The 13,208-nt window shown below is 46.2% G+C and overlaps 2 protein-coding genes across 6 annotated transcripts in view; one reads left to right on the top strand and one right to left on the bottom strand.

Moving 5' to 3' along the window:
• Positions 1 to 10,414, bottom strand: part of CNPY1 (canopy FGF signaling regulator 1) — a 98,896-nt gene extending 88,482 nt beyond the window's left edge. Inside the window, 1 exon segment of the mRNA XM_030009000.1 lies at positions 10,406 to 10,414. Within this exon segment, the coding sequence (XP_029864860.1) occupies positions 10,406 to 10,414 (9 nt within the window).
• Positions 10,415 to 12,029: 1,615 nt separating this feature from the next.
• Positions 12,030 to 13,208, top strand: part of RBM33 (RNA binding motif protein 33) — a 109,854-nt gene continuing 108,675 nt past the window's right edge. For 4 of the 5 annotated variants that reach the window (XM_030007744.2, XM_030007741.2, XM_030007740.2 and 1 more), the window contains exon 1: positions 12,030 to 12,285. In XM_030007744.2, the coding sequence (XP_029863604.1) occupies positions 12,258 to 12,285 (28 nt within the window). In that variant the 5' untranslated portion in view covers positions 12,030 to 12,257. The remainder of the gene's footprint in view (positions 12,286 to 13,208) is intronic. The other variant, XM_030007743.2, reaches the window with a different exon arrangement.

Raw genomic sequence — 13,208 nt, 5'->3', positions numbered from 1 at the left:
GATATTCTTTTCTCTGTCAAGTAGATGTTACTGGATTCAGCCCAAATCCCTGTGTCCAGCAAAGCCTGAATTATCAACAACCCGACATGACTATCTATGGTTTGAGTTCTGTTGTGCTTAGCTGGAGCTCTGTCTTCTTTTTACAGTTTTCATAGTTCTTTACCTTTTTTATTTTTCAACTTCCCTTACCCCACAAGTCTTGTAAGCATCTTTTCCTTTGTTTAGGTTCTCCATAAAAGACTCCTCATACCCTGTAGTGGGAGGATATACACAAAACTCTTACATTTTCAGCTCCCTCTGCAGTACAGGTCATCTCTGAAGAAGTAAAAGCCTGAGCCTAGATGGATGCTATAAAATACCCCGCGGAAAATCCTGCGACTATTCCAATTAAGATGGGTAGTCTTCATACACCATCTAGCAGATGGAGTAAGACTTGGTCTTTGGCTTTACTGAAAGGCTCTTTGCAAACATTAGGAGCTTGTCTGTGCTGAGGTAATGTAAAACTCCTCTACTTCAGCAGATTTAGGGTCAGCTGTAAAAGCAGAGATATCCACAGCGATGTGGAGCCTAATACAGAGCCTCCTACAGTGAACAGCCCATTCGTTTCTTCAGGACTCCTCTGGGTGATACCTTGTATGGCTGGTGCTAAAGATTTGCACACAAAAAAACCATTGCTTTGAAATAATGAAAGCACTTAAAATTCCTTTGGATAATAATATCATCAAAAGTTCACAACACACACATCGAGAAGGATGGAAGGAAATGGAAGCAGAGGAAGACGTGTCTTGAGGAAGGTCACAGAAAAGGTTGGTAGTGAGACTCAGAACAGAAACCAGCTGTTCTGGCTGGGGCTTTCATAACAAGAAAACACTGTCTCTCTTCTCACAGGGATTCCTCATCTTAGTATAATGCTGAAGTAACTGCTGAGGGGACCGTGCAAACCCAAGCATCAGCCAGCCACCTTTTCTAGTAAGGAAACTCCGAGAAATTTTGGCAGGTGTCAAACGATCTCCTCCCCAGAACACAGCACCAACATATGGTTGTGACATGTGCAACACCGCAGCATTGTATCAGCAATACCTGGCAATGTCCTTTGAAAAAATATGCCACATTCAGATGCATGCAACTTCAAAAGCAGTAATAACAAAAGCACTAGCTGTAGAGTCACCCATTATGGACTGACCATTTCCCACAGAACTGTTTTTACCTTCAGCCAGTGTTTTTTCTTCGATTCTTGTTTAAAGACTAAAGGACTTTTCCCTCGTTATTTTCTCATATTATACAAGGTATTCTAACAGCTGCTGGAAGTTGAATACCATGTTAACAATAAATAATTTAGTAAATATATGCCCATATTGACAGTGAAAGAAAACCTGAGATTGCACCACCGTACTGTGTGTTTTTATTATACTGTAAGTACAGTTTCAAACATAATAGGATTTATTCATAGCAAGAAGTGAGCATAAATATGTAAATGTCTAAGGCTTAGACTGGGAATTGCCTACTGCTGCTTTCAAGTCATGCAGCACTCTCTGCACTCTAAATGCAGGCTGACAGCAGAAACGGCAGAACTGTACTTCCAAGGAAAGTATTACAGAAGGATCAAGCTTGCATATCATTACCTTACCCCTGACTTCTAATACAGAATGACAGTGGACACACAGTTGTAGCTTTCACACTACCTTAATGGAACAACTACACAGAGAGAGCGAGGGAGCAAACATTGCTGATTGGGCAGCTCCCACTGGAGTGTGATTTGAAGGAAGAAAAATCCCTTTTTGTAAGATACCATTCACACTTACAAATCAAAATAATTTCATGTTGAAATACATGTAAGCAAGGGGGGTTGATTTTGTTCCCTAGTTGTCAGGGAAGAAGAGGACAGCAGACTGCCTGCTGGCAGCACTCAGGTGAAATATTTTCTGAGAGAAAGAAGCATGAAGTATGTGGTGGGAAAGTTACTCTGCTGAAGCCAGTGGATGCAGCTCTGTTGGCTTCTCTGGAGTATGAGCCATCAGAGACCTGTTTCAAAGGCTTGCAGGCATGAGAGGCTACACTGAGGTGAGGGAACTCTATATGGGGTATATTAAGGTAAGGGACTGTGCTTATAGCTTTCTCTGAAGCAGAAAGCTCAATCAGTTTTCAAAGTTGCAAATAAATAAGTAAAAAGACACAGCAGCAAAATTGCTCATGAGGCAATTACCGAAGGGTAGTTGGAGCAAGAGAGAATAATCCCAGCTATGCAGTTGGGATTTCAGGTCTAGGCAAATATCTGAGTAATCGTCTTTAGCTGTGTACACAATTTAATTCACACCTTTCCACTCACTTATTGCTTCTGTGCCAGATACTTTTTTAAAAAGTGAATCAATTGCCCATAAAAGGTGTCAGATGGTCAACAATGGAAATGAAATCCCCTGGTTACTGAACAAACAAGCTTGAAGCAGCACTACAAACTTCCACTCACTGCTGAGGCAATTTGCCTCTCGTGTAACCTGGAGGGTATCTCTCATTATAATTGCTACTCGGTCCTGGCTTGAATTGCTCCAAGCACTTCTAATACAATCTGATCCCTTCAGACCCTGCTTTACTGCCCCTGTTCAAGCATGAAGAATTCAAGCTGGAACAGGTGCAGAGCAGGATGATTAATACAAGCTGGGGAACAGGGAGTCCTTCACAAGCAGAGCTGCCAACGCTATCAATTTATGTGGTAGACAACTGCTTTGGGCAGTAACCTACTGGATTTCCAGTATCTGGCAGCTTAGGTTCTTGGATGCCTGGAAATTCAGGAGAATTACACAGAGCCCACACAAAGCAATCTGAAGTGGAATGAACAGCGAGTCTGATACATCCTCGGTCCCTGCAGGGGTACAGAGTCAATTCGTGCTTGTCACTTCTGGATCTGCAAGGGCAGAACTCTCCAAGGGGGGCTTGGTTTATGTAGCATAGTAAAGGCTGACTGCTGTCTGGGCTTACGTGGGAATGGGAAGGAAAAGAAATGTCACTTATGCTAAAAGATAATATCAGCACTTAAGAACAAACAAGTATGGACCAGCCAGGGATACAGTCACACTGTAAACTGGAAGATCTCAGGTAACTATTACTATAAGGATGTTGCACAACAGTCTCCCTCTAAGGGAACGGGAGGCAACAGCCTAGCTACTTCTAAAAAAAAGCTTGAACCTTTATGAAAGGATTCTATTAAAAAAGTGTCTGTAACATTAGGGATTAAATCTGCTAAGTCCAAAGATCCTGTCCTGCTTTCAACCACACAGTAACCCTTATGTGCCTTTCTCATAAAAAACACAGCATCTTCTCTCCTTTCTCTGGAATTTCCTCTGTGTTCTCCACTGAACATTAGCAGTAGTATTATTTTGTGTTTTCCAGTGTGCTCATCTTAAGTGCCAGTTCTTTGCATTAGCCTTAATTTCTCTGTATGTTTTCTGCTTATATGTCTTTACATCACACAGGTAAAGGACTAGAGATTTTGGCATCATTTATCTTAGCTGACAACACAGTCATTAGAAAAACTGTTTTGAAATTATCTGTATTCCTCATTTTCTTCTATTGTGTTATCCCAATTTTTTCTGAACTTTATAACAATCACAATTGTAGCCCTCTGAAATCAGCAATGAATGAATCTCTTTTGTGGCCATGGCATCATGGAGTCACTGGAAAATCTCCTGTGGATCAGAGGCTAAATTTCCACTTGAGCTGAGAGCTGGTGCGTTGTGAATAAAAACTATATAAAACCTATTAATCTCGCCCAGTGAAGGCCACTGGTAACATTCTTCCCTGTTACAACCCCCTGTGTAAAAGTCCATCTGAATCTTTAATACTAAGCTGTGAAGAAAAGACAACAACCTAGAACTTAAAAAATAAGGTCTTTTCAATTAACGATTTAAAAACAGGGGAAGGCACCTTATGTACCTTTTTCTTATCTTTCAGATAAAGACCTCTTGGGTAAGCTTGGTAAATCCTTATCTGCTAGATAAAGGACCACTATGATGGGCCTTATCGCTTAATTAAATCCTAGTACTATGTACAATGAAGTCAATAATTTGTTATACAAGATAGCACTTCAAACCATGGCTGCATTGGATAATGCATCTCTATCGGTTCCCTGTACCACAGCATGCTGTAATGGGTCATGTTCCATAACCTGCTCCTGGGCTGCAAGGAACTCATTATAGAAAAGGTGCCCAGCTTAACGTGGACGGGCTGTGATAAATAAATCTGTTGGATCGACTAGATAAACTAAGGTCCCCGGATGAAACTGATTTGATATGTAGGGCCTAATGCTGTCAGTCTTCCTTGTAAGGAAATCAGGTGAATGTGAAAGTTTCATGGATTTTGGCCCAAATAAAATACTGATGCTGTCGATCACTGTAATGGAAAAATAGTATAACCAAAGTTAATGTTAGAAGATGTTGTGAAACCTGTGGAACAAACACAGCTACTGAAAAAACACATGGTAAGATCTAAATCCTGACCATCCTTTTACTCATTAAGGTTCACATCACTCATTGCGTTTACATCCAAACATATCAGGGCTTAAAAAGAAACTGGTCAATAATAGCTATAGCAACTATCACCAGACATCATAATGGCAAGGTCTTCCTGAATAATAAACCCCGTTCAAATGATTCTCTTTCCCACACAAACATATTTGCATAAAGAAGTCTAATACTTGCAAAGCTTCATTTCACTAATTGGCTTATTGGTATTGTGCTAGAGCGATCTGTTCCTGAGTTGTTTGGCAACGACACTTTTGTACGTATGGATAATCCATAACATCGGGTGCATTGTATCTCTGAGTCTCTGAAGGACTCCATTATAGCCTAAACCCATTACCCATTAGGCCCAGCAAGCACAGACATGGCTTGATCCTACAATATGCACTGAAGCTCTACAAGCCACGAATCTGTTCCTGGTAAATGTGGAAAATTTTCGACTTGAGATCTGCTACTGGCTCTAATCTTGCCCAGCACTATCAAAATAGAGGCTCTAAGGCTGGGATTTATTTCTCTTCACTTTTATCAAGACAGGTCTCCCACAGCTAAGAGACGCCATTCAGCCCATCTAACGTAATTAAATGGAGGAGGTTCACACAACAAGCTTAGATTAGGCACCTAACTTCTAGCCAACTAGAGCTAGAGAACATTTCTCCTTCCCTTAAAAAGAATCCCCCAGGAGTGTCTGAGCACACAGCTGTAGCAGTGCTACGACACAGATATCTGTCCGTGAAGGACAGAGCATCAAAATTCTTGAGTGCTCAGTAAGACAAAAGGTCCAGATGCAGATCTTGTCCATATTGAAGATGCTGACTGCTTTGAAGTGTGTTATCTTTACTTATTTATGCCAATGATATGCTCAGAACTACACTCTCAGTGTTAAGCAGAGATGACTCCTGGTCATTGGGATAAACAGGAGTAACCATAAAACAACTCGGATTATGCCAACCAAAATCATCCCTTTTAGGGCTATTCTGTTAACTTAGCATCTCCACACATTTACAGGGTTTGCTACAATCACATTCATGCTTTCATAAAGCTGGGGGCACAAAAACTGCTTCCAGGAACCACTCGTATCGAGGCCAGGCTAAATACGCTCCAAGTTGCTAGAGCTGTGTGCAGGAGTTCTTGGATTTCACAGCTGGGTACTTCTAGCAAATTGTACTCCTTTCTGTGCATAGTCCCAAAGGATTTCCCCATAAATGCATAGACCTCGTTCTCGCATGTCTGGCAAACTCTTCCTGTATGCTTGCCAAGTTTGAAAGGGCAAGGAATCAACAGCTGATAATTTATGCCAGGAACCTACAATGATCCAAATTCACCCCTCGTGTAATTCTGGTAAAGCCAGCAGAGTTCCAGGGGAGAAGTTGTTGGCTTAGCAAAGTAAATTTTCACTGACATTTGAGGAATACACAGTATCAATTAAAGCAGAGCTAATTATTGCTACTATTATTTGCATTGCAGTAGTTCCCAGAGGCTTTTAACAGGATTATAGCCTTCTGCTACGAGGAGTTCTTAGGAACGTAAGCTCTGATCTGGAAGTTCATGTACGATAGCTGCTGACATTTGGTACCTGTGCACAGTGTCTCTACGTTCCGTGGGGCTCCAAAGAGCACGGGGCTTTGCTCACAAGTATGGGCCACAAGAATCTGGGCCACCAAAGTTGCTTGTGATGCTCTGAGGTTTGCCTAGAGCCATCACATGTCCTTCTGCTCTTTACAGAGTGGAAGGGGCCAGCCTGGCCTGTGTCCAGAGAAAGCAAGCCCTTCCCAAAACCTGGCACTTGGGCAAGGCCCACGATGCTGTACATTGGCTCCTTGTCAGGAAACCTTGGGAAACACTCAACCTTTACTTATTCTGATATGTTTATCGTGGGGTACTGCATTGGGTTTGTGTGGCAAGGTTTGGGTAGCGGGGGTGCTACAGGGGTGGCTTCTGTGAGAAGCTGCTAGAAGCTTCCCCTATGTCCCACAGAGCCAAGGCCAGCCAGCTCCAAGACAGACCCGCCGCTGGCCAAGGCCGAGCCCATCAGCGACAGCGGCAGTGCCTCTGGGATAACAGATTTAAGAAGGGGGGAAAAGGTTGCTGGGGCACAGAAACTGCAGCCAGAAAGGAGTGAGAATATGGGAGAGAAACAGCCCTGCAGACCCCCAGGTCAGTGCAGAAGGAGGGGGAGGAGGTGCTCCAGGCGCCGGAGCAGAGATTCCCCTGCAGCCCGTGGGGAAGACCACGGTGAGGCAGGCTGTCCCCCTGCAGCCCAGGGAGCTCCACGGGGGAGCAGATCTCCACCTGCAGCCCGGGGAGGACCCCACGCCGGAGCAGGTGGGTGCCCGAAGGAGGCTGTGACCCCGTGGGAAGCCCCCCCTGGAGCAGGCTCCTGGCAGGACCTGCAGCCCCGTGGAAAGAGGAGCCCATGCTGGAGCAGGTTTTCTGGCAGGACTTGTGACCCCACGGGGGACCCACGCTGGAGCAGGCTGTGCCTGAAGGACTGCAGCCTGTGGAAGGGACCCACGCTGGAGCAGCTCATGAAGAACTGCAGCCCATGGGAAGGACTCACGTTGGAGAAGTTCATGGAGAACTGTCTCCCACGGAAGGGACCCCAGACTGGAGCAGGGGACAAGTGAGGAGTCCTGCCCCTGAGGAGGAAGGAGCGGCAGAGACAAGGTGTGATGAACTGACCGCAACCCCCATTCCCCGTCCCCCTGCGCCGCTGAGGGGGAGGAGGTAGAGAATTCAGGAGTGAAGCTGTGCCTGGGAAGAAGGAAGGGGTGGGGGGAAGGTGTTTTAAGATTTGGTTTTATTTCTCATTACACTACTCTGGTTTGATTGGTAATAAATTAAGTTAATTTTCCCCAAGTTGAGTCTGTTTTGCCCATGAGGGTAATTGGTTGAGTGATCTCTCCCTGTCCTTATCTCAACCCGTGAGCCTTTCATTATATTTTCTCTCCCCTGTCTACCTGAGGGGGGGAGTGATAGGGTAGCTTTGGTGCTTAATTGCTGGCTGGGGTTAAACCACAACAGGTACCACTCCCTTTGCCTAAGAATGGGGCATCTTAGACATTTTCCACTACATTCTGAGTCAGTCTTGAAAGGAAGGACTGCCTTACATTTGTCAGCTTCACCCTGATTTTCCTGCTGCCCCTGATACCAAATGAGCTTCCTGATGAAACAAAGCAAAGCTTAGTCAGTAAGACTTCCAGCATCCAGACAAAAAAAAAAAAAAAAAAAAAAAAAAAAAATTTTACAAATAAAATGATGTAATATATTTAACACTTGGATTCCTCTGGTGTTTCTTGATCTCTTTTCTCTAGATCCCTAAAATATATTGGAAATACTGGGGTCCAGAGCAATACCCAGGTTTCTGCATGCTGCTCTCAGTTCAGAATCCAAAGCTACAGCCCAAACCTCCCTGCAGCCAGTTGGAGCTGGTAATAATTTATACATTTTACACTATACTTCAACAATATATGTGTTCTGTTGAGATTTTGATCTTTTGTGGGTGACCAGCTTTCTAGGGACTCCACACGTGACACATTAATAACACACTTGATAGACACATTGCTTGTTTAGACCATTTCTCTGCACAGAAGCTCTCCTATTCTCCACCCTAGCAGCTGTTTCAGGGGTCCTTAGGTCATGTTGCTCTGAAGAAATTACAGCCGAAATAAGATGCAGCGAGTGGGTTACAGACAATAAGGCAGATAAGCTGCAACAAGTGGATAAACAAGTAACAAGAATGGCAGAAGAAACAGAAAGAGAAATTACAGCAATAACAAAATCTGATACACATGAACACTGCCTGCAGCTCTGAAACTACGGTAGTATGGAGGCTGTAACACATTCAGAATGTTTTCTGCTCAAAGTTTATCATAGCAGTGTTTTTCATATATTTTAATTGTTTTAGTCCTCATACTGTTCTCTTTCCTTAAGTAAGATATTTATTAAAGTCTTTCCCATTTCTTACTCTGCCTTTGCCCTTCTGGGGAATACACTCAAAGACAATGCTTCTTTCACCTGTGTTTATCTTTTAAAAGGTACTGCTGCCTCCCAAGTTTGCTGCCACTGCCAATGGGTCACAGATCAGCCCCAGTGGCACCTACAAGAGAGTGAGTTTGCTTTTGTACCCCTCACACACTTTAAATCCAGAATTTCCTGTCAGGTGTGACAGAACATTTGCTGCATCACAGGATGTTGCTGAAATAACCCAAGACCTATTTAGTGTCTGATTTGGAGGAACTCATCTGAAGACAGGCTTAACTTCGAATGGAAGACGGTACCTTGGAGTTAGGTGTCACTTTGAGAGGTTCATCACAAGAAGGTTATGAGCCAAACCCACGACTGGACCACCCATCTCAGCCAGCATGCCACGCTACGAAAACTCAAGTCAGGTTTGCCAGACAAGAATGAGAGCTCACAAAGAGGTAACTGCGGTTAAAAAATAAGCCAGAAGCACATTTTCTCTAGGGAATTAGGAGCCATTTGCTGCTGATAACACTGTTCTTAATACCCTCATATTAATTTTAAGTGTTTAATGGAATTAAACTTGGAAGTCTCCTTTACTGGATTTCTGACTGGTGATTTTTAACCATTTGAGTGTGCATGCAAAAATAAATAATGATTCAAATAAAAAATAGTTAAAAAATGAATATGCCTGCTTCAAAAATAAGCTACTAAGTATTTTGGAAAAAAACATTAGCATCCAAACCCAGTGTAAATAAAACTGATAATGACTATTGCAGTGGAAACAGCTTAATGTAGAGAAGTTAAGACACAACAGTTTTTACTGAAAGGTTTCAAATAATCAGAAAAAAAGAAGTTTAGCATTATTCTCCCCAGCTTAGAGAGGGAAATCTGAGGCAGCAGATGCCAGGCAACCTGCCACAGTAATGCAGCAAGCAAGTGCAGAACCAGGATTACAGGTTTCTTGAGTTCTGGCTCAGTTTGCCCCTGCAAGACAACCTGTTGCATTCCCAACTGCAGCTGGATTTGCTTTTGAAGACACACCGGCAAATACATTATTTATGCAGAACTTCCAAAAGTATTTAATAAATTGATGATTAGTTCACATACAGTCATTTTAATTCATGGATTCCAGAGGCAGCAAGTGTATTAACCCCCATTTACAGAAAAGACACGAGCACACTTGCATTTTATAGCACAGGTCAGGTAGTATCAAGAAAAAGCTGGAGTTTTTTACACAGAATCCAGACCAACTATAATTCATGGAATTTGAAAACTCACAGGAAGTCCTGAGTGAAGGCAAGTAGAGTCACCATACCTGTCTCTGTCATCATAGTTTAGGTCCCTGTTCCACACCTGCTGATGTTCAGACATCTGGGAACAGCTGTTTTTTTGTACCAGAGCTGTGCAAAACAGCTGAAGGGTCTCTATATTACCAGAGTAATAGTGAACTATCCTGTTATTCCTCTTTAATATTGGATTGGTGTGTTAAGCAAATGGTAACTTGATTTGTGTTTGGACTGTCAGTCATGGAAATCAAATCAGCTATTAGAATGAGCAAAAATAGACCATAAAATATTCATAAAATACACTCTTTTACATATCTGAATGCCACAAAGATGCTCATTGTGAATACTGCTTATATTTAACACTTAATTTCACAGCCTGAAACAGAACAGATCCAGAGAATTATGACAAGAGCGCTGTGGATTGTTAACAGGCTGCTGCCGAGACTGGCCGAGTGTCACCCCCCACACTTCTCCGTCCAGCCTTTAAAGGGTCCAGAAAACTCCCTCCCTTGCTAGGAAATCCTTTTGCGTTGCAAACCAGCTAGCCAAAACAAAGATCAATACCAAGGAGCAATGGCTGAAATCCTGGCCCCACTGAAATCATGGGTTTTTACCACTAACAGTAGTAGTATTCACTTCACTTACCACCTCCATGTCAGGCAGAGCTGGACTGATGGACTATGCACTAGATTATCGGCAAGCATCGCCTACTGATGGTCTATTTCCTAAATTAAAGTCAGAATTTGGCTGTGAGTTTGTAGGAATATGTAAAGAATAAATCTCTGGCTGTAGAGTTGTAAAGAAAACCTAAAAAATGAGACCAAATGCAATGCAGAAGTAAGTCTGCAGGGAGCCCAGAACAAAGTGACATGAGAACTTCCGTATTCTCATAGCGAGGGTTTAATCAGATAACGGTGATAATTTAAATACTAACATTGTTAATTATTTCCATGAGGACTTGTCCACCTGGGAAAGTTTTGCCGTTTACTTGAACTAGTCTTGTTATAGTAGGCTCCATTAAACTGTGTTAGATCAGATTTGGCTTCTTCACAAGTAGTGTAACCTAAAAGTTTGTTTTACATCAAGGCACGATTTTATACTGTGTTTAACCCGGTCAGTGCAGAATGCCTCAAGTCCCAATTCCCCCGTTAAAGGTAGGAAAAGTTGGGAAGGAAACTCAAAAAGGAAAACTCTTTTTGGTGAATTACTTTTCTGTGGGATCAGTGATCCAAACTGATCTACTCTGCAGCCACATGATCACTAGGACCTTCGAAAAGGAAGGTGGGGGGGAACATGTAGCTAAGCAGCCAGGAGGGAAGTGTTTAGAGAAAGGGCTAGCAGAAAAGGACTTTTAGCTTGCAGTCAAACTGGATTTAGCACATTTTCACACTGAGCCTGTAAAGTACGTACCCAGGTGAAGTTTGAGTGGTGAAGCAATAACTACATGGCCCGAAACATTTGTTTAGTTTATGCAAGCGCAAACTCCCCTGCACACTCAAGCCTTCAGAGATGCAGGACCACAGATCTATGCAACACAGCCCAAACTGTCCCTTTCATGGTGTATTTTAATCCCATTAACTCATGGGGTTTTCTTCCCACACAAGAGGCAGCTGTACTTGGGGGCTCAAGCCGGACCTACGGCCTACTGAAGCCTAGATGCAGCCCAATGCGAGCCGGGCATTTCGGAGGCGCTGTGAGCAGCCTCCCACTTTGACAAAAGACATGTACAGATCCTCAGGTAAAGGCACCGCAGCCGGCTCGGCCGCCTCCGCACGCAGCCAGGCCGCGGACAGCAGCCTCCCTCCCTCAGAGCCGGAGGCCGGCGGGCCTGCTCCCCTCCGAGGGGGCGGCTAGGCCCAGGCACCACGGGCTGCCGGTAGGGACCCCGGGCAGGGTGCGGAAGCACTCGGGCACCGCTCCACAACCCTTCCCCGGAGCCGCCGCGGACCCGAGGCCCGGAGGAGCCCCGGGGCGGCAGGGGCCCTGCCGCCATTCCGCCCGCAGGGCGCGCCCGCTTCCCCGCCCCGCCCCGCGCGCACGCGCATCCCCGCCCCTCCGCGGTGGCACGTGCCACGCTGCGGCGCATGCGCACGCCTGCCCAGCCCGGCCCGGCCGGCCTGCCCCGCCGAGCGGAGGCCCTTGGGCGCACGCGCAGAGGGCGCTGACGGTGGCCGGCGCGCGGAGCGCCTGGGCCCTGGCTAACCAACCAGCGGCGCCCGCTGGCCGCCCTCCCCGCGAGGGAGGGTCCGGTCCTCCGCCATCCCATGATGCAGCGCGGGGGCGGCGGCGGCGACGACAGCGACGGTGGTGGCGGCGGCCGCCATGTTGTGGTAGTTTGTTGTTCTCCTGTGGTGGGTGCGTGCGGAGGGGCGGCGGGAGGGGGAGCCTCCCGGCGCTGAATCCGAGCCCTTCCCCGTCTCCCCCCCCGCTCCCTGTCGCTCCTGGGGGCGGCACGGGGTCGCTGCCGGGAGCCGCCGCCTGGGCGAGGCGAAGAGCCATGGCTGCCGCCCTGGGAGGAGGCGCAGGTGGGTGCCGCGGCCCCGAAGGGCTTCGCCGGGGGGGGCTCGGGGCTCCCGGGCCTCGCTTGGGGGTGCGGGACGGGCTGCAGCCGCGGCGCGGGGCCTGGCTGGGGGCGGAGCGGCCGGCGGGGCTGAGGGGAGCCGTGGGCTGTGGGGCCTTCGTGGGGCGGTGGCCTCCGTCTCCCGCCTGCGCGGGGGCGGCCAGTTTTGCGTGCTCGGGGGTGCCGGCGGGGCGCGGACCGGGTGGGCCCCGCGCTCCCGGGGGGGAGCAGGAGCACCGCAAGGCCCCAGGGGTCCTCTCTTGCGAATGGGAACTGTCGTCTCCCCTTGGCCTGGGCAGGGCCGGGAAGGGGCAACAGCTTCATCGCTGAGTGCAGGTGCGGGACCTCTGGGTGGGATGGATGCGTTCATTTAGAGACGTTCGTTCCCATAGTTTTTACAGCTACAGTGTGTGACCTGTTTAAATAACTTGTCTTTCATCTGGGGCGTAGTTATAATTTATTTTACAGACTGCCCAGAAGCAGAAGGTCTCGCTTGGAAAGTGTAAAATGAAGTCAGTGCTTGACCCCAGGACTCTCAGGCGTGCCACTGCTGCTATTCTTGACTAAGGACACTTCTTCTCACAGCATTTTAAATGACAACTCAAACCCCTCTGTGGTTCTGACTGATATATTAATCAAATTTTAAAATGAGAACATTTGGTTGAGTGATTAAAAGAAAGACTTGCAGGGGTCACACTGGGGTGTTCGAGAGAGAGAGAGTTCAGAGAACATGTCTGTTTCTGGTGCTGTGGGCCTTGCTTTCACTAGGAATAACAGTTTTGATAAAGGCTGGTCACAGTTGTCAGTTGGCCCACTTGTCCTTGTCTGTACAAAAGTTTGTGATGATTTTAGTCTGTTTTTTCTGTAAGTAGGTGTCACGGAGAAGAA

Source organism: Aquila chrysaetos, chromosome 3 (genome assembly GCF_900496995.4).
Source record: "Aquila chrysaetos chrysaetos chromosome 3, bAquChr1.4, whole genome shotgun sequence".
Taxonomy (NCBI): Eukaryota; Metazoa; Chordata; class Aves; order Accipitriformes; family Accipitridae; genus Aquila; species Aquila chrysaetos.
Note: the sequence above shows the minus strand (reverse complement) of the source record. Positions and strands in the feature narration are given on the sequence as shown.